General features: G+C 41.5%; 1 protein-coding gene across 30 annotated transcripts in view; it reads right to left on the minus strand.

Annotated features, from left to right (window-relative positions):
- Window positions 1-756: 756 nt before the first annotated feature.
- The window catches only part of LOC115198257 (receptor-type tyrosine-protein phosphatase delta), a 641938-nt gene continuing 617133 nt past the window's right edge, over window positions 757-25561 (minus strand). For all 30 annotated transcript variants that reach the window (XM_029760069.1, XM_029760096.1, XM_029760088.1 and 27 more), the window contains 7 exons: window positions 8739-9024; window positions 7311-7489; window positions 7072-7198; window positions 6699-6824; window positions 5569-5723; window positions 4781-4916; window positions 757-2520 (listed from right to left, as the gene is read on the minus strand). In XM_029760069.1, the coding sequence (XP_029615929.1) occupies window positions 2452-2520; window positions 4781-4916; window positions 5569-5723; window positions 6699-6824; window positions 7072-7198; window positions 7311-7489; window positions 8739-9024 (1078 nt within the window). In that variant the 3' untranslated portion in view covers window positions 757-2451. The remainder of the gene's footprint in view (window positions 2521-4780; window positions 4917-5568; window positions 5724-6698; window positions 6825-7071; window positions 7199-7310; window positions 7490-8738; window positions 9025-25561) is intronic.

Consider the following 25561-nt stretch of genomic DNA (forward strand, 5'->3'; position numbering starts at 1 on the left):
TTGACTGCTTGCCTATCTTTGAATATACATCTATCCCAATTAAGTGCTGGATCTTTTTATAGATTTAAGAACTTGAAATGAGTACAAAAGGACAATGCGAATGGGGGGGTAAACATCGGTCTCCTTCCCATAGAATGCTATTTTTTTAAATGATTTTCACTGAGCCACAAGAAGGCCACAGAAACTGAAAATAGAAAGCCTTGCCATGTAAGCATTTGCATATATAATTTCATATTATGTAACAAATGAATACTTAAGATAAAAATTAAATATACAGTTATATGTACTATATGCATGGACTACTCAAATATTACAATAATGTGTTAAATGAATGTTATAAAAAACAGACAGAAATATAAGGCACTCTAAATGCAAAATGAAAACATGTTACGCTTTTGAGCGTTTGAACACCTCAAGAAGAAAGTGACGTCATTGTACCTTGTCCTAGTGTATGGAACATTGACTTAGTCTAAGCGACCCCCTGCTATGGAACTACAAACTTTATGAGCGTATCTAAATGCACTGGTGATACGTCGAGTGACACATTCCCCACCTACATGCCTCACCACAACAACGTCATGACTAACAAAGTATCCATATGAACCCTATTCATAATACACCTATTTATTGCACAAGAAAATATGCACTGAATCAGAATACGTTTTGTCCTACTGATGTGCATTCCAGTGAAAAATCTCTTAATTTCCCCCAAAGTATAGACACCTCATTGTGGAAGCTTTCATATACAATCCATTCATTTTATATATGTACTTTATTTCAGTATACATATGTTATAGGTTATGATCATATTATAATTAATATATCATTCATATCTGTCATCTTCTATATACCATAAATATGTATATCATGTATCTTATCCATCAGGTGCTCATCTTTTACCTTCATTCTAACATGGAAGAACTAAGATAATCGGTAGCAGCAACTTCATACTTTGCTCATCCCTGTTGATTCCACAAAGCCCCAGTTTATCGCATGAGTGTGTAAGTAAGTTATTGTGTATCCGATATTGGACAAATAAGACAAAACTAGAAAACCCTGTAACAAAGTCAACATTTGGTAGTGTGAATACAGGACTGCACATATTGAGACAAACAAACCCCCAAAATTTGCAAGAAAAACTAAAAGAGCAAAGACTTTCTCTGCATGACGGTGCATACATTAGAACAGTTCTACAGCTTAAAAAAATACAACTCGGAAGAGAAAAGTGAACGATTACGCAAATACTTTGTTTGATTCACTTTTTCGAGTGATACGTTTTGTTAAAAAAAAAATCAAATTTCACACAGTTTAAAATAAAGCACATATCAACTGTATAATAAAGTACTAAAAAACTAAATCAATAGGTTTTATTTGTTTCATATATCTTTAAACATTCCCCCTTTCCCCCCCAATTCTTTAAATGATGAACGTCGCGACAGGAAACGGGGTATTTTTTTCATAGCGGACCAAGCACTGGTGTCTTCTTTTTCAATGGATAGATGTCTCTGTGTAGTTTGATTGTGGAACAGAAATGTCTCTTTACAATGTGCATCAAGTTTTAAGCCATTCTGTGTGCCTCCATTTCTCTCTCTGGTGGTTCGTAATATGATGCATTACTTGTTGATGTAATAGTACGTTGTGTTATTTTGTTTGTTTCTTTCAGTTTTTTTAACCCAAGACGAATCCTTGAAGCAACAGAAAAAAAATAATTCCATAAGATGCTTCAACAGTCAGGATTCCCTCTCTGTTTCCCGTGTCAGGATGAGTTCCATGGGTTTTGGGAAACACTTGGTCCTCCAGGAATAATCTTTATGAATTTTTTGAAATTTTTGTATCTCACATCTAACACTTAGGGCTCTATTCAATCAGATCCGCTTTAGCCGACATCCGTGTAGTGGTTGTTTTGACGGTGTTGGAGGTGGAACTGCATTAGAGCTGTCAAATCCACAAGTGGCTCCTGGCATTATACCTAAAGTGGGCATTGCCATGGGCTGCATGGAGTCGCATTAACAGAATTCCAATGCAGCCTTGTTTACAAGTTGGAACACTGGAATGTGAGATGGAATCTACACCATTATGATGATAGAAACCCTCATTATTTACTTTAATGATTTTTCTATTTGAGTGTAATTATTTATATATAGCCTACACTTTCTCGCTCTGAACTTCTAATGCGAGTGGGGTGGGTGGGGCTTCGTGACAATGATCACAAGAGCAGCTGCTCACCGATTTGACTGATCCAACGCAGTTCCACCTCCGACACCGCCAAAACATCTGCGATGCGGGTGTCTGCTATCGCCGGTTAACACTTGATCTGATTGAATCTAGGCCTAAATTGAGTCTTTAGTTAGGAGTTAAGAAGTACTTTCTCAAGCAGGAAATTATGGCTCAGAAGAGAGGCTCGCTGGGGTTGTCCAAGGGCCTTCTGCTTTTCCTCCGGGACAGGGACTCTTACGTTGCATAGTGGTCAAAGCTTCCAAGGTATTCCAAGCCAGCTCTGTAACAGAACTGGTATTGATCCTGAGGAGAAAGGAGAGAAAGAAAATTAGACATTGGTCCAAAATGTTTGTCACCATTTTCCAACCAGGTCCTATTAATTTATTTATCTGTCTGTCTCGCTGTCTTTCTTTTCTGTCTCTCTCCATATGTATGATCTTTAGTTTCCATGTCCTCAAACATTCTCTCTTTCTCCGTCTGCCACGTTCACATTTTCATTTGCCGCTGCTCAGAAATGAGATAAATAAAAACGTACTTAATTCACCACAGAGTAGAAGATTGCTGCTTTTAAGCAATTTCAGAGAGCCACTTGTAAGCTATTGTGTATCTTTATAATAGATCTTGGAAACAGTTGTCTGTCATCCATTCAAAGGATATTTTGTAGACGGCAAGTGGAATTCTGTATCTCATGAGCATCAATTTGTATAGAGTCTTGGTTTGAAAACACAGAGGAAATATGACTGCTGACTGACTAAGTATGACTGTTGACTTCACCATGTAACAGTAGAGAAGTAGCTACCTGAAGTGCACAGATTATGTTGATAATTCACTGTGCTGGGTAACTGCAGTCATTTCAATTCAAGGATAATCCTGTGTGTTCCGTTTAAATGCTAAGTGTGTGGTGCTGTGGGTTGTTTGCTCAACCCAGCACATGGAAAATTTGAGACGTACTACTTATAAATAACTGTGGGTTGTTACCTGCCTAATAGTTAATAGTATACACTGAGTGTACAAAACATTCATGACATCTGTTTTTTTTCCATAACATAGGCTGACTAGGTGAAAGCTATGATCCCTTATTGATGTCACTTGTTAAATCCACTTCAATCAGCATAAATGAAGGGGAGGTGACAGGTTAAAGAATGATTTTTAAGCCTTGAGATATGGATTGTGCATGTGTGCCATTCAGAGGGTGAATGGGCAAGACAAAAAATGTAAGTACCTTTGAACGGGGTATGGTAGTACAGTGAGGGAAAAAAGTATTTGATCCCCTGCTGATTTTGTACGTTTGCCCACTGACAAAGAAATGATCAGTCTATAATTTTAATGGTAGGATTATTTGAACAGTGAGAGACAGAATAACAACAAAAAAATCCAGAAAAACACATGTCAAAAATGTTATAAATTGATTTGCATTTTAATGAGGGAAGGAGGAGTGTTTGGAGGAGGAGGAATGCTGCCTATGACCCCAAGAACACCATCCCCACCGTCAAACATGGAGGTGGAAACATTATGCTTTGGGGGTGTTTTTCTGCTAAGGGGACAGGACAACTTCACCGCATCAAAGGGACGATGGACGGGGCCATGTACCATCAAATCTTGGGTGAGAACCTCCTTCCCTCAGCCAGTGCATTGAAAATGGGTCATGGATGGGTATTCCAGCATGACAATGACCCAAAACACACGGCCAAGGCAACAAAGGAGTGGCTCAAGAAGAAGCACATTAAGGTCCTGGAGTGGCCTAGCCAGTCTCCAGACCTTAATCCCATAGAAGATCTGTGGAGGGAGCTGAAGGTTCGAGTTGCCAAACGTCAGCCTCGAAACCTTAATGACTTGGAGAAGATCTGCAAAGAGGAGTGGGACAAAATCCCTCCTGAGATGTGTGTAAACCTGGTGGCCAACTACAAGAAACGTCTGACCTCTGTGATTGCCAACAAGGGTTTTGCCACCAAGTACTAAGTCATGTTTTGCAGAGGGGTCAAATACTTATTTCCCTCAATTAAAATGCAAATCATTTTATAACATTTTTGACATGCGTTTTTCTGGATTTTTTGGTTGTTATTCTGTCTCTCACTGTTCAAATAAACCTACCATTAAAATTATAGATTGATCATTTCTTTGTCAGTGGGCAAACGTACAAAATCAGCAGGGGATCAAATACTTTTTTCCCTCACTGTAGGTGCCAGGAGCAGGGGTTTGTGTCAAGAACTGCAATGCTGCTGGGTTTTTCACGCGCAACAGTTTCCTGTGTGTATCAAGAATGGTCCACCACCCAAAGGACATCCAGCTAACTTGATACAACAATGGGAAGCATTGATGTCAAAATGTGCCATCATCCCTTTGGAACACTTTCAACACCTTGTAGAGTCCATGCCCCAAAGAATTGAGGCTGTTTTGATTGCAAAGGGGGGGGGGGGAAGGGGGCAACTCAATATTAGGAAGGTGTTCCTAATGTTTGGTATAGTCAGTGTATAGTGTGGTAGGTAGGTAGGTTATGTATCATGTTTGGTTGTCCTCCATAAGGTGAGAGGTGTGGAGATTACAGGTAAAAAGGGTATCTCACCTCTGTCTGCACCATGGCTGGTCTCTGTGTCCGGAGCATTTTCACTGTTTGGAAGATATCCACCACGCCCTCGTACCTCATCCGCTCTAATACGATGCTGAGGGTGATGAAGACACCGGTCCTACCCACACCCGCACTGCGAGAAACAATCAAAAGATAATCAGACAGAAAATAAACAGTCTGAGAACCTCCAAGCTGACCAGACAAAACACCACATGACCAGACAAAACACCACATGACCAGACAAAACATGACAGTCTAGACAAAACACCACATGACCAGACAACACCACATGACCAGACAAAACAACACATGCCCAGACTAAACAACACATGACCAGACTAAACAACACATGACCAGACTAAACAACACATGACCAGACTAAACAACACATGACCAGACTAAACAACACATGACCAGACAAAACAGCCTCGTCAAAACAACATAGTCTAGACAAAACTACACAATCTAGACTATTTATAAACTAACTGCATTATTTGTCTTTGTTCACGAGACTGTTTATATATTAATGTTCCCCACTTGCCATGATATCTCACAGGTCTGCTGTGGGGTGTCTGGGAGCTAATTTAATGTCTGGATAGATCTTTAATCTGATCTTTTATCCTGGTAAGATCAAAGTTAAGCACCACTGTTTCCACTGCAAGTTGAGCTAAATCTTTTAAATACCATTAAACGTTGTGGTCTGTTATTGTACTTGCTTATCATTATAAACTGTTTGTAAATTATATAAAACTCCATAAAATATTGTTTTGAATGTGGCTCCTCACCTACAATGGACTGATATAGGCCCATCTTGGCCAAACTGTTCTTTTGTTTTATGAACTTGGCCAATGAAATCGATGAAGCCCTCTCCTGATTTTGGAACTCCTTGCTCGGGCCAGTCTGTAAACTGAAACTGCCTTACCGTCCGTGACTGTCCGTCCTGGACAAATAGGGAGAGAGAATACAGTGTGTTCACTTGAATGGGAACGTCAAGCCAAGAGGATGAAGTCAAGACAACCTGCACATAGCACTTGACAAACAGGCCACATAGGAAGATAGTCAAGGGAAAAAAAGAAAACGGACAATCTCAATATGCCTCAGTAATGACGCTGGCTTTTGTGTGCTTTTCTATTGAAGATATCAATATCGGTCATTAACGAATCAGGGAGCCCCGAGGCACAAAGTTATAAGCACCAGAGACAGGTGTTTGTTACTAAAGATATCTGTAATTTTCACCTGAATGTATTAAAATATGAATACTAAAGACGCTAAGTCCTTTGATGTGCCTGAGCTTTGGCTCGCTCGTGAAAAGCTGTCTTTGAGGGTGTGCATTAGTTAAGTGATATTGTATCCCTTTGATAAGGGGAAGCAATCCCATTGAGGTTCCAGTGTAACACACACTACAAAGGAGACGCCTGCACCATTTATCAGTGTAAGCTTTTGATGGAATTAAGTCCCAGCGGCTCAAGGCTGCCATGTGCCGTATTTGTTTTTACACCTTTGACACATGTCATAATTCCCTCAAATATATTTATGCATATATTCATTTAAAAACCTCCAGTTCGGTATAAACAACTTATTTGATATGGGTCCCAGATGTTGGCTTGAGGACTACTGCACAGTAGGAGTCGGCCAACTGTCAGTCCAAGTCTCAATCTGAACCGTTAAAATCAAATGGCTCAAAGAAATGGTAGCGGGTGCTGCCAAGTTTTTATCATGAAACAGAGGCAGAGTTATTCAAAGACAAAAACTTCAAAGTAGACAGATTTATGCGTTTGACCAAACTCCACACAATAAACAACGAATCTGATATATTTTGACAAAAACTACAAAGTCAGGAACGCTTCATAGCACTGTCAAATCTCAGTGAGCGTTTGGACAGTAAAAGACGGGTGTACAACAGTATAGTACTTACCCTGGCGTCAGTCACTTTGAACTCTCTCAGGATGTACTGGGGCATGTTGTACTCAGCCATGGGGTCCACCACAAAGTACTGGTATCTGGCCGACCTCTCTGCTGGCCAATACTGGTGGCATTTTTCCTGCAGCGGGGGAAAAACAACAGAAACAAACCCCATGAGTGAGATTACCTCATACGGTACAATGGAATTCCAGCAGAGTGTGGCTGTACATGCTGTTTACGATAGCCCATTGTTGGTCTGCATTCAATTTATTTAGCATGTTCGCATAGTTCATTTCTATATGTATCGTCGGTTATGTTATCATGTTAAAGTAGTAGCAGCATGGCCAACAGAATGCACAGAACCAACATAGTTTAGCATAACATACCCTGCCCATTTCTCTGAGCTTCGTTAGCATGACTACGATGGTGGAGTTATGCTCCCAGAGCATCCTCCAGAAGTCCTCTGTCGTCTCTGCTAGCGGCCCTTGCGTGGCAATATAGGCTTTCTGTTGCCTGAAACAATATACAAATATTCAGTATCACAAAATACAAGGTAAAAGTGGACTACTATGAGTCTCAGTAATTCAACCACGTTGGTCAACATGTTGAAAGAAGCTCTCCGCACCTGTATCCATCAATGAAACTGGCATTGATGTAGTCGGAGCCCTCCACTCCTCGGATTGGCTGAAGACACACTCGCGTGGACTCGTATGGCATTATGTTCACAAGGCGGTTCTTGAACTTGTTGCAGGGGAGATTGGCACTGATGAATCGCGAGGTATGGGCTTTAGTGTTGGCTAAACGCTGCAGAGAGGAAGATAAGAAGCACTGCCTTTAGGTGACTGCTGGCTAATGCAGCTCTCTCCTTTATTTCCCTAGAGTCTGGCTTGTGGTTGACATTAAAAACAGGGGGCTTGTGTAATATAATGCTTGGCAAAAGTGAGGGAAGGACTTAGTAGGATTACGGGTTCTCGGCTGCCAAACATTCTGAACGGGAAAAGGCTACACTTTTCAACCTCATATTCATCATCACCAGCACCAAACCAGTGTCTACATATGTGAAAACACTGCGTTTCTATGATCTGTGGTTAAAAAGATAAGAAGAAAGGCCCCAAAAATGCTTCTCTTCGACATCAAATGGTAGCATTAAAAGTTAAAGAAAATGGGTATTTTCTAAACCGAGTTTTTAAATGTTTCAACTTTTGATGATGTCATCGGGTATAACTTTTTTACTTGATATTTTTTTTCTGTAAAATGTATAAATGTGCCGTTGGTATTGTGCTGGAGATAATGAAAATGAGGTTGAAAAGTGGTGGAATTGCCCTTTAAGTATGTAAAGGAGAATCAAGGGAATTATTGTTGCTCCTCAGATTTGCAGTGGGGAGCAAAGAATTGCATGTTGTGATTAAACAAAACGATTCATGCCGCAGCAAGCCCGATGTGGACAGGGCCATGGGTAATCTAGCCTGTATCATCTCTTAGGGGTGCGTGACAAGCAAGGCCAAAAAGCATTACATACAGCACATGTAACACACCGCAGACTGGCTGACTATGACGGGTGGGTTGGTTGGAACAAGGGGGTTGGGGTTTTTACATTAAACTATTTACTTTCAGTAAATACAAGAAATTAAAGTTTGCGATCTGATAAAATTGGACATAAAAAGTTACTGGCGCTTGCTAGAATATTTCTTTTCTTATATTATTTATATAGCTAGTTCCTCTTTTGTCGGCATGGCCACTTTGGTACTATAAAGCAGGATATGAGCTGGAGCACATTGGTTTTGGGTTAGCATCCAGGCTGTCCAATATCTTTAAGTTGGCTGTTTGTCTGTAGCATTGCACCCTTTATCAGTTTATTTATTCCTTTTGCAATATATTTTTTATAATTGCATGCTTACTCATGTAAGCCTCCTGTACAAGCTACTTTTACAACTAGATGCACTGTACAAAAATAATTCCCCTTGAAAATAAATGGCATTTTTGTGTGGATTTTTCCAATTATAAAAAAAATAAATTAAATTCCATGGAAATAATACAACGCAGACCAGCTCACCTTGAACTCCAGCTCCATGCCCGTGACGTTCTCTCCGCCCTCGATCCCAGTCAGCTTCTGGATGTAGGCATAGAGGTTTCGGGCGGGCACTTCGGTGGTGCCGCATGTGACGGCTTCCTGGAGCGCATCGTGGATGAACACGTACTGGTCCTCCGTCTGCACCATGTAGTTCCGCTGGGCGCGCATCAGCGTCACGTGGCCGTAGATGTCCACTGTCTTCTCGTGCTTGATGCGCTCCAGCATAGCGTCGATCACGATGAAACAGCCCGTGCGGCCCACCCCGGCACTAAAGACAAAACAAAGCGACACTTAAGAGACAATATTCTGTGCTGCACACCTCAGCACTGTGCCCCCAAATACACACGAAGAGGAAGGGAAATGGCTAGAACTGACAAGGTTGACTTGCTATTGTCTTGATTTGAGCTGCATTGACAAAAGATGACTTGACCTGTTTTAGTGGCTTGTCCAGCTTGACTGAAGCGACACTTGAATAACCTTTGAGGGAAGAACTCTATTGAGATAGTGGGCCAATAGCGTCACAATTTCCTCTGCAGTTGCAACTTGCTACAAGTCATGTTGATGGTCATTCCTGAAATCTGCCCCCAGATTGCACTGTAACCTTCTTGTTTACTATACCCCCTAACCAATATAGCTTTGTTGTCTGCTATGTGCTGTGTAAGTCCATGATGAGAATGACTACTCTCCATTGGTTGATAATGAGTGACAGTTCAATGCTGAGAGAGGTGCCCTGTCTCAGCTGTGGGGAGCTGAGAAGTTCCCTGGCTACTCTAACACCTTGGCCACATTGCTAACCCCTTGGCTGCTGCAGTGCTGACCATTTTGACTTTGAGTATAATCAAATCTGAAGTGGTGCTGCGGAACCAGTGGGAGTTGGAGAATGGCTTTGGCTGCAGTTGTCTGGACATGCCCAGATTCACAAAACACTTCAACAAAAACTTAAGAAGCTTCATAAAAAAAAGAAGTTCGTAAGTGCAATTCCTCAACAATATCTTAAGATTTCACATTTTTCTTACGAACTTCTCAAATATCTTCTTACGAACTTCTAGATGATTGTCGCTAGGCAACCGATCTAGATAGCGATATTGCTAGCAATGACAATCATGCTCGCACATTTCTTACTAAGATGACAGTTCGAAAATATGTTTTGGGGTTTAAAACAATCACTACTGAAACTTTCAGATGAAGTTTGTGAGTGAATGAAACATGTTCAATTGTTTTCATTAGCTTAGGGTTTAGGGTTTAGCTAGAGTGCCTTCAGAAAATATTCACACACCTTAACTTTTTCCACATGTTGTTGTGTCACTGGCATACACATAATATCCCATAATGTCAAAGTGGAATAATGTTTTTAGAAATATTTACAAATGAATTCAAATGAAAAGCTGAAATGTCTTGAGTCAATAAGTATTCAACCCATTTTACATTTACATTTTAGTCATTTAGCAGACGCTCTTATCCAGAGCGACTTACAGTAGTGAATGCATACATTTCATTAAAAAAAATTCTGTGCTGGCCCCCCGTGGGAATCGAACCCACAACCCTGGCGTTGCAAACACCATGCTCTACCAACTGAGCTACAGGGAAGGCTACAGGGAACCCCTTACTTATGGCAAGCCTAAATAAGTTCAGGACCAAAAATTTACTTAACAAGACACACAATAAGTTGCATGGACGCATACAATTATCTGTAAGGTTCCGCCAGTCGAGCAGTGAACTTCAAACACAGATTCAAAGACCAGGGAGGTTTTCCAATGCCTTGCAAAGAAGGGCACCTTTTGGTAGATAAAAAATACAATTAAAAAAGCATACTTTGAACATCCAGTTGAGCATGGTGAAGTTACTAATTGGAGGCTGGATCAATACAGCCAGTCACTACAAAGATACAGACGTCCTTCCTTCGTCAGTTGCCAGAGAGGAAGGACACCGCTCAAGGATTTCACCATGAGGCCAATGGTGACTTTAAAACAGTGACCGAGTTTAATGGCTGTGATAGGAGAAAACGGAGGATGGATCAACAACATTGTAGTTACTACACAATACTAACATCAATGACAGAGTGAAAAGAAGGAAGCCTGTACATAATACAAATATTCCAAAACATTCATCCATTTTCCAATAAGGCACGAAAGTAAAACTGCAAAACATTTGGCAAAGAAATGTGCTTTATGTCCTGAATACAAAGCATTATGTTTGGGGCAAATCCAACACAACACTTCACTGTTATTATTTTCAAGCATGGATGTGGCTGCATCATGTGCTCGTCATTGGCAAGGACTAGGGAGCTTTTTAAGATAAAAAGAAATGGAATAGAGCTAAGCACAGGCAAAATCCTAGAGGAAAACCTGGTTCAGTCTGCTTTCCAACAGACACTGGGAGACAAATTCACCTTTCAGCAGGACAATAACCTAAAACACAAGGCCAAATATACAAAACGACATTGAATGTTCCTGAGTGGCCTAGCTATAGTTTTAACTTAAATAGGCTTGAAAATCTATGGCAAGATTGAAAATGACAATGATCAACAACCAACTTGACAGAGCTTGAAGATATTTTTTCAAAGAATAATGTGCAAATGTTGTACAATCCAGGTGAACAAATCTCTTAGAGACTTACCCAGAAAGACTGTAATCGCTGCCAAAGGTGATTCTAACTTGTATTGACTCAGGTGGTTGAATACTTATCTACTCAAGATAACATTATTAGTGATTTATTTTTCATAGATTTTTTACACATTTTCTTCCACTTTGACAGAGTATTTTGTGTAGATCGTTAACAACAAATGACAATTAAATCCATTTTAATTACACCTTGTAACACAACAAAATGTGGAAAAAGTCAAGGGGTGTAAATATTTTTCGGAAGGCACTGTATCTTGGAATTAAGAACATTTCCAAGAAGAAATCCAATAATATTATTTTTGAGAGTCAAATTTCTTAGTAAGAAGCATAGGAAAAAAACGTAAGAACATTTCCAAAAACTTTATTGAAGACTAGTAATTTTTCGTACGTTTTGTGAATCGGGGCTGGCCTGCAGTCTGCATTGTGGCTCTCTGCTGGCACTGCAATCACAGAGCACCCCCCACCTACAGTCCGCTCCAACCTGATCTGAGCTAATCACTATTTAATTACATTTTACATTTCAATTTAACCTCTATCTGAAGTGTCGAAAAGCACAAACACACACAAACACACACAGTCTTGTACAGCTAACCTTGTGGGGACTCACAATTCAGTCCCATACAAATCCTATTTTGCCTAACCCTAACTCAAACCCATACTTTTACCCTAACCTTAACCCAAAAACTTAACCTTAACCCTAGCTCCTAAACCTAACCCTAAAACTAACCCTAGCTCATAACCCTAACACTAATCCTAACCTTAACCCTAAACCCCCTAGAAATAGCACTTGACCTTGTGGGGACCAACAAAATGTCCTCAGTTGGTCAAATGTTTGTTTGTTTACTATTCATGTGGGGACTTCTGGTCCCCACAAGAAAAGTTAAACACGTCCACACACACACAAACATGGCACAAACATGGCACACACACAAAACATCACACACACAATCATGGCACACAAACATGGCACACACACACACAAATCACAAACATGGCACAAATACACAAACATGGCTCACACACACACACACACACAAACATGGCACACACACAGAAAACACACAAATCACAAACATGGCACACACACACAAACACACAAACAAATATGCTTCACTGTTTTCCCTGTGTCACTGAGATGCGGGTACATTTGCCGGGTATCTTTGTAAGAGAGTAGAGCAGCTGACTTCAATTACTGCCATTAGCTTAGCGCAATGTGTTAAAAGCACCTAATGGCTCTCAAGAAGGCACTGAAAAGCAGGCCTCTTCATTAAGAATCCCATCGGCACATTGTCACATTAGAGCCAGAAAAAAATGTCAAAGGAAAAGAGGGAAAATGTGTCGCTAATGTTTCAGTTCTATTCAGAATAGATAGCAGCATAAACTTAACGACAAGGACAGACAGCTGAGGATATGTCTAATTTTCATATTATGCTATTTTTCTTTTTTTCGCCACGCAAAATACGTTTTGAACACAACATTTTTTGCCACTTCCCCGTCTTAACTTTCATAGTGAGGTTATTTTTTGACAGTATTTATTCAATTTTCTTCACAATGGCATCGTTGAGGAGTATGAACTCCAGTCCGCCTGACAAGCTCTTGTGTCCCCCAGCCGAGCATTGACAAGACAGTCCTTGGCTGGCTGCTCTAAAGTAAATAGGTTATTCAACTCATTAAGTCGACATGGCTACGAGGTGCGAGCCACGCTCCCCTGCCTTTCTTCCCCTGATAGAGCATTTGTTTTTCATTTATACAAAGGGAAAAAAAGGGAGGGAAAAAAATTCAAGACTGAGTTAAGATAGTCTCCGGGGCCTAAGTCTGGCTAATGTGCCGTGGTGCAGCGAAGGCGGCATGGGAGAGAGAATTAAGACACATAAGGGAGTCATTTGTCGCAACAAAACATTATGTGCTTGCTTTTAAAATGGCCGACGTTCCCTGATTGATTTGGGGACGTGTTTCGACACAGGCTTTGTTGCAACTCTTATTAAGGTTCAGTTGAAGTCGGAAGTTTACATACACCTTAGCCAAATGGAATTAAACTCAGTTTTTCACAATTCCTGACATTTAATCCTCGAAGAAATTCCCTGTCTTAGGTCAGTTAGGATCACCACTTTATTTTAAGAATGTGAAATGTCAGAATAATAGTAGAGAGAATTATTTCTTTCAGCTTTTATTTCTTTCATCACATTCCCAGTGGGTCAGATGTTTACATACACTCAATAAGTATTTGGTAGCATTGCCTTTAAATTGTTTAACTTGGGTCAAACATTTTGGGTAGCCTTCCACAAGCTTCCCACAATAAGTTGGGTGAATTGTGGCCCATTCCTCATGGCAGAGCTGGTGTAACTTGCTCGCACGCGCTTTTTCAGTTCTGCCCATACATTTTCTATAGGAGTGAGATCAGGGCTTTATGAAGGCCAAACCAATACCTTGACTTTGTTGGCCTTAAGCCATTTGCCACAACTTTGGAAGTATTCTTGCGGTCATTGTCCATTTGGAAGACCCATTTGCGACCAAGTTTTAACTTCCTGACTGATGTCTTGAGATGTTGCTTCAATCGATCCACATAAATTTCCTTCCTCATGGTACCATCTATTTTGTAAGTGCACCAGACCCTTCTAAGTGCACCAGACCCTCCTGCAGCAAAGCACCCCCACAACATTATGCTGCCACCCCCGTGCTTCACGGTTGGGATGGTGTTCTTCGGCTTGCAAGCGTCCCCCTTTTTCCTCCAAACATAACAATGGTCATTATGGCCAAACTGTTCTATTTTTGTTTCATCAGACTAGAGGACATTTCTCCAAAAAGTACAATCTTTGTCCCCATGTGCAGTTGCAAACCGTAGTCTGGCTTTTTTTATGGCATGTTTGGAGCAGTGGCTTCTTCCTTGCTGAGCTGCCTTTCGGGTTATGTCGATATAGGACTTGTTTTATTGTGGATATAGATACTTTGTACCTGCTTCCTCCAGCATCTTCACAAGGTCCTTTGCTGTTGTTCTGGGATTGATTTGCACTTTTCGCACCAAAGTACGTTCATCTCTAGGAGACAGAACGCGTCTCCTTCCTGAGCGGTATGACGGCTGCGTGGTCCCATGGTGTTTATACTTGCGTACTATTGCTTGTACAGATGAACCTGGTATCTTCAGGCGTTTGGAAGGATGAACCAGACTTGTGGAGGTCTACAACCTTTTTTCTGAGGTCTTGGCTGATTTCTTTTGATTTTCCCATGATGTCAAGGAAAGAGGCACTGAGTTTGAAGGTAGGCCTTGAAATGCATCCACAGGTACACCTCCAATTGACTCAAATTATGTCAATTAGCATATCAGAAGCCTCTAAAGCCATGACATACTTTTCTGGAATTTTCCCAGCTGTTTAAAGGCACAGTCAACTTAGTGTATGTAAACTTCTGACCCACTGGAATTGTAATACAGTGAATTATAAGTTAAATAATCTATCTGTAAACAATTGTTGGAAAAATTACTTGTGTCATGCACAAAGTAGATGTCATAACCGACTTGGAAAACTATAGTTTGTTAACAAGAAATTTGTGGAGTGGTTGAATAATGAGTTCTAATGACTCCAACCACAGTGTATGTAAACTTCCAACTTCAACTGTAGTTACCAGAGTCTCACGGGTGTTTCTGCGCTTCTTGAGAAGCGATTGGTTTCTGTGTGTGTGTGTGTGTGTGTGTGTGTGTGTGTGTGTGTGAGAGAGAGAGAGAGAGTCTGAAATATTGTGTGTGAAATGTTCTCAGGAATATTTGGGGATATGAATCACATCCAGGGTTTAAGGAGCAACACGGCGGGGGGAGAAAACACGGCAAGCGAAAGACATTTTCTACCCCAGCCCCAGCTGTTTCCAATCCTTCACCGCTTTACAGTCCAGTCCCAAACGCCGGAGAGTGATGACCTGTGAGCAAGCAAGTGACAGAGTGACAGCGTCGAGCCAGAAAGATGGGGAGGTGGAGAAGAGGAGAAGAGGAGGAGAAGGGAGGAGGGGGGGTGACATAGCCGCTTGACTCGCCTCTTCCGTTATCGGTAGAGAGAGAGAAAGAGAGAGTGCGGGAAAGAGAGGTAGAGAGCAAGCGATTGAGAGGTTCTTTACGTTTGGCAGTTATAGGGGCTGGCTGGCCCTGATTCTGGGCCTGTTTTCCACGTTCCCCCCAGCACTAACGACCGGTCTCTGGCTGCTCCGACAGGCGCGGCCAGCTGCTTTGGACGTCTGCATACATCAGCGGCAGGCTAAAGTGGTTTCAGGGTTTTTTCAGAGTGTGGGGAATGGGGGGATTGTACACTGTTAAAAACAGCTGTAACTGGACCCAGAGTAGATATAGCCTGGACAACAGTAAAAGCAATTACATGTTGTATTGTCACCAAATCTAGTTCGGTCATTTCTCTAGCTTATAAATTCTCTAGCTTATAAAGGCGACCACCGAAAGACTGTGCAATTATCTTCACATTTACAGTTTGTATCAAAATGCTGCCCTTCTATTTAGCATGACTTTTAGTGTATCAGCACTAAATACAAGAGTCTGTCTGAATGGCAAAGCAGTTGCATCAGAGACAAAGTCATAGCAACACAGGATTCTATGTATAAAGGAAAATGTGTGTCTATTCACCCTTCTGCAGTAAGCTTACATTGTTCTCCACAACCTCAAAAGGAGACACTGGCTGTGTTCAAAATGGCATCCTATCCCCTACGGGCCCTGGTCAAAAGCAGTGCATTATAAAGCGCCATTTCAGACGCAGCCAATGACACATTTTTTAACCCATCACGTGATGTCTGAGACGCGACCACAGTTTCGCCTTCCAAAGTGCCTCAAGGAGAATACTCCATTTCACTGTGCGATGAGGCAGCAAGGTCAGACAGACAGACACAGACTTCCAACGGCCTTGTAGGAGACTAGACTTCTTTCCTTCAGACAAATGTTTACTCCTTCCTCCTCTTCATTTGAGACACCACTCTAACATGAACTTTGAACTATTGTCGGTGCTGACAGACTAGACCAGTGGTCACCAACCCTTTTCTGAGTCAAGATCCCTTTCTGAGTCAAAATACGAGCCCGAGATCTACCACTCAGATTTTCTTTTTTACCTAACTTCAAAAAACGGAGCCTAAGCCTCTGCAACATTAACCTATTTAAAACAGTACTTAAGCAATTAGGTTTATTTAGTAGGTTAAATGCCCAATACATTATCACCGCATATTGTGTTTGCTTGAATTGCCCTCTGTTCGGACCATTTAAAAAATAAATTTATTAAAAAATTTGAGGTAGACTATATGATCACACCGGTAATAGATCAGTTGTTGTATTACTTGCGAGGCACAGCAGAGTGAGAATACATAAAAATAATTTGCTTTTCATTTTACTGGGCTGATGGTGCCTGCATCTGATGGTCAGTCTCAGCGGAGGTAGAGAGCAGCAGACTGAGGATATGCCTCTCAACAGCCCTCTACTCTCTCCATCCTCTGCTGAAACTGACTAAAAAGGGACACCATGTTCATGTTGATAGTGAAACTCGAGTAGCACCGCATTATTCCTGCCTCATGCACGAATTCATGTTGTTCCTCCTATGAACAGTGAAATTGAAATATTCCTCGATATTAAAAAAGAACCAAGCCGCCAATAATAACAGTGCAAGCCTATCGATACAGTTGTAGCACCAGTAGATGTAGGAAGAAGGTGCATTTTATGGCGTATAAAAGCGTTGAATAAAAACACTGTTAACAGTGCTGAGTAAGACATTTTTGGTCACCATAGTCATGTTTTTAAAAATGTTAAATCTCACAGTATCAACTTTTCTTTAACTTTCCTTTACGCATGCTATGTTACTGCAGACACGGTAACCGAAGCCATCCGCTTGGCCAGCGTCAGGCCGATAGTGCGCTTGATTTGCTCTCCGGGCCTGCCGGAACACTTTGCCTAATCGGCGCACAGGGCAGCTGAATCAAGTGCACCTAACACCAACAGAGCGAGCCGAATAAATACAAATATGAACGCAAGGCTTTGTTGTTGTTTTTTTACAGAAATGTTTGGAGATCGACTAGGAATGCCTTGGAGATTGACCTGTTGGATTAGACGTGGTAGACATTCATATATTGAGTATGAATCAAACAACCTCCAAAGAGTATGTCTGATGCATGAGAAACATTAATTCTCATTCTTAACCTGTTTGGGCTAGGGGGCAGTATTGAGAATTTTGGAAAAAATATGTGCCCATTTTTAACTGCCTCCTACACCAACTCAGAAGCTAGAATATGCATATTATTGTTCAGGTTTGGATAGAAAACACCCTAAAGTTTCTAAAACTGTTTGAATGGTGTCTGTGAGTATAACAGAACTCCTATGGCAGGCAAAAACCTGACAAGGTTTCATGCAGGAAGTGGCCTGTCTGACAAGGAGTCGTGCGTCTTGCATCTGTTTATTGAAAAGTAAGGATCTTAGCTGTAACGTGACAATTCCTAGGGCTCCAATAGGCTCTCAGAACCCGGGAAAAACCTGAAGGATGACGAGGCGGCCTCTGGCTGAAACAGATTATCGCCTTTGGTAAGTGGCCGATCAGAGGACCATTGAATGAGGCGCGTGCACGATTCGCCCCCGTGGAGAAATTTCATTCGGCTGTTTAGGCTCATTGCAGATTCCCGGTCGGAATATTATCGCTTTTCTACGAGATAAATGGCATAAAAATTGGTTTTAAACAGCGGTTGACATGCTTCAAAGTACGGTAATGGAATATTTAGACATTTTTTGTCACGCCATGCGCCATGCTCGTGACCGTGATGTAGCATTCTGATAGTGTCTAGAACTCACGAACAAAACGTCGCTGTTTGGATATAACGATGGATTATTTGGGACCAAACCTACATTTGTTATTGAAGAAGAAGTCCTGGGAGTGCATTCTGACAAAGAACAAGAAAGGTAAGAACATTTTTCTTATAGGAAATGTGATTTTGGTGAAGGCTGAACTGCGTGGGTGTCTAAATAGCTAGCCCGTGATGGCTGGGCTATGTACTTAGAATATTGCAAAATGTGCTTCATCCGAAAAGCTATTTTAAAATCGGACATATCGAGTGCATAGAGTAATGTATCTATAATTCTTAAAATAATTGTTATGCTTTTTGTGAACGTTTATCGTGAGTAATTTAGCAAACTGTTAGTAAATTCCCCGGAAGTTTGCGGGGGGTATGCTTTTTCTGAACGTCACATGCTAATGTAAAAAGCTGTTTTTTGATATAAATATGAACTTGATTGAACAGACATGCATGTATTGTATAACATAATGTCCTAGGTGTGTCATCTGATGAAGATCATAAAAGGTTAGTGCTGCATTTAGCTGTGGTTTGGGTTTTTGTGACATCATATGCTAGCTTGAAAAATGGGTGTCTGATTATTTCTGGCTGGGCACTCTCCTGACATAATCTAATGTTTTGCTTTCGTTGTAAAGCCTTTTTGAAATCGGACAGTGTGGTTAGATTAAGGAGAGTCTTGTCTTTAAATAGCTGTAAAATAGTCATATGTTTGAGAAATTGAAGTAATAGTATTTCAAACTATTCAAAAATCGCGCCACTGAATTCAGGTGGCTGTTACGTAGGTGGGACGAATTCGTCCCACATGCGCCAGAGAGGTTAATGGAAAAATCAACCCAAAATCACCCATTCCTTTCATTTACAGTGTTAAATAACACATGTGAGAACAAACACTCTGAAGTTTCTAAAACTGTTTGAATGTTGTCTGTGAGTATAACAGAACTCATATGGCAGGCAAAAACCTGAGAAAAAATCCAACCAGGAAGTGTGGAAATCTGAGGTTTGTAATTTTTCAAGTGATTCCCTATCCAATATACAGTGTCTGTGGGGTCATTTTGCACTTCCTAAGGCTTCCACTAGATGTCAACAGTCTTTAGAACGTTGTTTCATGCTTCCACTGTGAATGGGAAGAGAATAAGAGGTCTTGGAATCAGATGACTGAGAAAATGACATGAGCTCAGTGGCGCGCGCTCCCGTGAGAGTTAGCTGTGTTCCTTTTCCTTTTTGAAGACAAAGGAATCGTCCGGTTCAAATATTATGAAAGATTTATGATAAAAACATCTTAAAGATTGATTCTATACATTGTTTGACATGTTTCTACGAACTGTAATATAACTTTTTTGACTTTTCGTCTGAACTTACTGCGCGAGCACAGTGCATTTGGGTTACTTGACTGAACGCGCGAACAAAAAAGAGGAATTTGGACATAAATATGGACTTTATCGAAACAAATGAACATTTATTGTGGAACTGGGATACCTGGGAGTGCATTCCGATGAAGATCAAAGGTAAGTGAATATTTATAATGCTATTTCTGAGTTTTGTTGACTCCACAAAATGGCGGGTTTGGTTTTGTGACTGAGCACTGTACTCAGATTATTGCAAAGTGTGCTTTCGCTGTAAAGCTTTTTTGAAATCTGACACAGCGGTTGCATTAAGGAGAGGTGTATCTATAATTCTTTGATTAACAGTTGTATATTTTATCAACGTTTATGATGAGTATTTCTGTAAATTGATGTGCTCATTCACCGGATGTTTTCGGAGGCAAAACATTTCTGAACATTACACGCCAATGTAAAATGGGTTTTTTTTCATATAAATATGAACTTTATCGAGCAAAACATACATGTATTGTGTAACATGAAGTCCTATGAGTGCCATCTGGTGAAGACCATCAAAGGTTAGTGATTAATTTTAGCTGTATTTCTGGTTTTTGTAACGCCTCTACTTGCTTGGAAAATGGCTGTGTGGTTTTTCTTGTCTAGGTGTTGTCCTAACATAATCTAATGCTATGCTTTCGCCGTAAAGCCTTTTTGAAATTGGATAGTGTGGTTGGATTAACGAGAAGATTATCATTAAAATGGTGTATAATACTTGTATGTGTGAGAAATTTGAATTATGAGATTTTTGTTGTTTTGAATTTGGCGCTCTGCTATTTCACTGGCTGTTGGCGAGGTGGGACGCTACCGTCCCACATACCCTAGAGAAGTTAACACAGTGTCCAAAGAGGGGCCAGAAGTATACCGAATGGTGTCGTCTGTGTAGAGGTGGATCAGAGAATCACCAGCAGGAAGAGCTACATCATTGATGTATACAGAGAAGAGAGTCGGCCCAAGAATTGAACCCTGTGGCACACCCATAGAGACAGCCAGAGGTCCACACAACAGGCCCTCCAATTTGACACACTGAACTCTATCAGAGAAGTAGTTGGTAAACTAGGCGAGGCAATCATTTGAGAAACCAAGGCTGTCGAGTCTGCCAATAAGAATGTGGTGATTGACAGAGTCGAAAGCCTTGGCCAGGTCGATGAATACGGCTACACAATAATGTCTCTTATCGATGGCGGTTATGATGTTGTTTAGGACCTTGAGCGTGGCTGAGGTGCACCCATGACCAGCTCTGAAACCAGATTGCATAGCGGAGAAGGTACGGTGGGATTCAAAATGGTCGGTAATCTGTTTGATAACTTGGCTTTCGAAGACCTTAGAAAGACAGGGTAGGATAGATATAGGTCTGTAGCAGTTTGGGTCTAGAGTGTCACCCCCTTTGAAGAGGGGGATGAGCAACGAACCGCCCTTGCTGTCTCTGCCTGGCCGGTTCCCCTCTCTCCACTGGGATTCTCTGCCTCTAACCCTATTACAGGGGCTGAGTCACTGGCTTATTGGTATTCTTCCATGCCGTCCCTAGGAGGGGTGCGTCACTTGAGTGGGTTGAGTCACTGACGTGGTCTTCCTGTCTGGGTTGGCGCCCCCCCCCCCCCCCTTGGGTTGTGCCGTGGCGGAGATCTTTGTGGGCTATACTCGGCCTTGTCTCAGGATGGTAAGTTGGTGGTTGAAGATATCCCTCTAGTGGTGTGGGGGCTGTGCTTTGGCAAAGTGGGTGGGGTTATATCCTTCCTGTTTGGCCCTGTCCGGGGGTATCGTTGGATGGGGCCACAGTGTCTCCTGACCCCTCCTGTCTCAGCCTCCAGTATTTATGCTACAGTAGTTTATGTGTCGGGGGGCTAGGGTCAGTCTGTTATATCTCGAGTATTTCCCCTGTCTTATCCGGTGTCCTGTGTGAATTTAAGTAAGCTCTCTCTAATTCTCTCTTTCTCTCTTTCTTTCTCTCTCTCCGAGGACCTGAGCCCTAGGACCATGGCTCAGGACTACCTGGCATGAGGACTCCTTGCTGTCCCCAGTCCACCTGGCCGTGCTGCTGCTCCAGTTTCAACTGTTCTGCCTGCGGCTATGGAACCCTGACCTGTTCACCGGACGTGCTACCTGTCCCAGACCTGCTGTTTTCAACTCTCTAGAGACAGCAGGAGCGGTAGAGATACTCTCAATGATCGGCTATGAAAACCCAACTGACATTTACTCTTGAGGTGCTGACTTGTTGCACCCTCGACAACTGTGATTATTATTATTTGACCATGCTGGTCACTTATGAACATTTGAACATCTTGGCTATGTTCTGTTATAATCTCCACCCGGCACAGCCAGAAGAGGACTGGCCACCCCTCATAGCCTGGTTCCTCTCTAGGTTTCTTCCTAGGTTTTGGCCTTTCTAGGAAGTTTTTCCTAGCCACCGTGCTTCTACACCTGCATTGCTTGCTGTTTGGGGTTTTAGGCTGGGTTTCTGTACAGCACTTTGAGATATCAGCTGATGTAAGAAGGGCTATATAAATACATTTGATTTGAACAGGCTAGTAATAGGGGTTGCAACAATTTCGGCAGATAATTTTAGAAAGAGAGCATGTAACATAGCTAGTTAGCTGTAAAATCACCTAAAAAACTGCATTAAGGAATCTACAATCTCAACATGTTCAACATGCAGATTGATGTGCCTCACAGAGTGGAGTCTAACATTCGCAACGGCAGATATACTTTTGAGGAGATGAGAAACGCTGCCCATGCTACGGCAATTGGCCATGCGGTGCTTTCTGTGTGATTTTGGAACAAGGAGCGCTCTCCTTCAATGAGTGAATGGGAGTCTATTGGGCACTTGCTCAAAAACCCAACATTAGCACGAATTTCGTCAACAAGAAGTACAACATTTTACAAATCTTTTCCAAGATGTGAGGTAATTAATTTGCTATTTGTAGTATTGTATATCTTTGGAATCGTGACATTACATACGAGGAAAATAGACACCTTTCTTGCTATATACACTGACTTTGAAGAAGGGATTGCGTGACGATTAGCTTAGCAACCGTGTGACACAGCATGACAAAGTGAACGCGACAGTTTGCTGGGTGGGGCGTTATATGTTCCTTCATTCATTGGATTCCTATCCCCTTTCTATAATATCTCTGGCGACGGCATCATGCAATGCACCCCTCCATTAAATTACACATTTCTCGAGGTAGGAATATCACAAAAATAAGATCAATGGCTCATTCGAGAGAAGACATCCTACAAAGTTATGACATAGGCCAGTACTGAAATCTAAAATGTATGATAGACCTTTTTGCGATCTAAAAGTCGTATTCCCACTTCCAGTGTAGTGAGAGCAACTTTATCACGGTGCTTCGTCATACCGGCCAGATTTCTGCCTGCTTGAACACCAATAACTTAGATACACATGAAAACATGAAATGACCCAGGGAATCAATAGAACATCAGTTAGTGATGCACAAAAACAATATAACATTCAAAATGGGTGAACCTTTCCTTTAAGGATCTGCCCCCTTTTTAAAATTTTCGCCTAAAATGACATACCCAAATCTAACTGCCTGTAGCTCAGGCCGTGAAGCAAGGATATGCATATTCTTGGTACCATTGGAAAGGAAACACTTTGACGTTTGTGGAAATGTGATAGGAATGTAGGAGAATATAACACAATAGATCTGGTAAAAGATAATACAAAGAAAAAAAAAAACGTTCTTTAGTATTTTTTTGTACCATCGTCTTTGAAATGCAAGGGAAAGGCCATAAGGTATTATTCCAGCCCAGGTGCAATTTAGATTTTGGCCACTAGATGGCATCAGTGTATGTGCAAAGTTTTAGACTGATCCAATGAACCATTGAGTTTCTGTTCAAAATGTTGTATCAAGTCTGCCCAAATGTGCCTAATTTGTTTATTAATAACATTCATGTTCAAAATTGTGCATTCTCCTCAAACAATAACATGATATTATTTCACTGTAATAGCTACTGTTGTGCAGTTAGATGAACAAGAATTTAAGCTTTCTGCAAATATCAGATATGTCTATGTCCTGGGAAACCCAGAATTAAACGTGGAGCATATTGTGTCGGAAAGAGCTGCAGAAAGGGCCAGCGAATCCGTTGTGACCTCTCCCTGTGCGCCCATAATGCCTCAACGGCCCCAGTTCCAATAGGAGCACAACGGTCCTCGACCCTGTGGGTTACCAAGAACAACATGGAACTGTTGAGACACAGAACCTATTTTACTACTCCGTGGGGGTGGGGGAACACACACAAGAAACTAAGAAACAATGACCTCACCTTATGAGAGGGAGAAAGAGAGAGAGAGACAGAAAGACAGACAGACAGAGGAGAGAAAGAAAAGAGGTAGGCCAAGAGAGAGAAGGGAAGAGAAAAGGGAACTGAGAGAGAGAGAAGGGAAGAGAGAGACAGAAGTGAACACAGCGAGAGAGAGCGAGAGAAGGGAAGAGAGAGGAAGTTAGAAGGGAAGAGAAAGAGAGAGAGAAAAGGGAAGAGAGAGAGAGAGAGAGAAGGGAAGAGAGAGAGAGCGAGAGAGAGAGAAGGGAAGAGAGAAGGGAAAACATAAGGAAAGAGAGAGAAGGGAAGAGAGAGAGAGAGAGAAGGGAAGAGAGAGTTCTTCAGTGGGAACACATGGATGTACTTTTAATAATATCCTTCTTCACTGCTGCTTGGGGAGAATGTTCTGCACGTGCAACATTAAATATTCTGTTGAAATATAGGGACAGGTTACTCTGATCCTGTGTTCCCTTCTCTCTCAGACATTTACATTTTTCTGACGCTTTATTGAAGGTTGGCAACAGGACTTGAGATGTTATCGAACAAATACCTAATTAAAGATACTCTCTAACAACCTTCAGACTGTAAACTGAGCAACCTCACATTAGTCAATCATTCAACTAAGGAACTTGGCCATAAAGTGAACTTTTAACACACTGTGATGGCAATGGGTATATCATACAGTGGGAAGTCCTACAACATCAAATTGAATAAATTGTAATATAATGATAATCCAACTGAATTATTTTGTCTCTTTATCACTCATTATCAAAAACGAATTCAACTCAAACCCCTAATGCTCCTAATTGCCATACACTAACAGTGATGTCTTCAACAAAAGGCGGCCATTTTCAATTAATAAAAGACGCAAAGCACAAGCCAGTGTTAAAAACAGAACACCAACCACTTAACCTCATCTCATTGTCTACGATGTCACGTTTTCACAAGGCAAGTCCCGTTGAAGCCTGGGTAAATTGACGTCTCTTTCTCGGGCGTGACGACAAAGCAACTAAATCGATTGCAGGCCTTGAGACACGGTCCACTTTGGTCAGACTTTAATTCTGCTCCTTCCAGTCCAAAGGCCATTACAGATGAAACGATTGTTTGTGTGTTGTGTGTGTTTGTCAAATGAATTCTGTTCCTTCGACTCTAGGGGTCATTACAGATTAAATGATTGTGCGTGTGTTTTGTGTACGTTTTTGTGTGTCGATGCATGTTTGAGAGAAAGTCTCTATGGAAAATATTTTAAACAAACCGTCAAGAGAAATGACACTCATGGTACACGTGTTTGTGTTGTGTGAAAACTATACATGTTTCAATGGGATTGGGTCACGCACACACACACCACACTGACTATGACTCTCTCTTTGGTCAGTCTGAGTCTGTTGCAATACTGAGTTCTTACAGGGGGAATGGTAAAAGGCCTGTTATTTTTACTAGCAATAGCCTGACCAGCTAATTTACTAAAAGCTCAGAGGTCTGTACAATACAGTTAATTATACGCCACAAAACAATCAGCGGCTTTTGTTTAGACTTGCAAATGGTCTGTGCTGCCATCAACATCCTAGCAAGATAGAGGACATGATGGACCAGCCATCTCACAAACTCCCTATGCTCCCGAGTGGCGCAGCGGTCTAAGGGACTGCATCTCAGTGCTTGAGGCATCACTACAAACACACTGGTTCGATTCCAGGCTGTATCACAACCGGCCATGATT

Source organism: Salmo trutta, chromosome 8, assembly GCF_901001165.1.
Source record: "Salmo trutta chromosome 8, fSalTru1.1, whole genome shotgun sequence".
Classification (NCBI taxonomy): Eukaryota; Metazoa; Chordata; class Actinopteri; order Salmoniformes; family Salmonidae; genus Salmo; species Salmo trutta.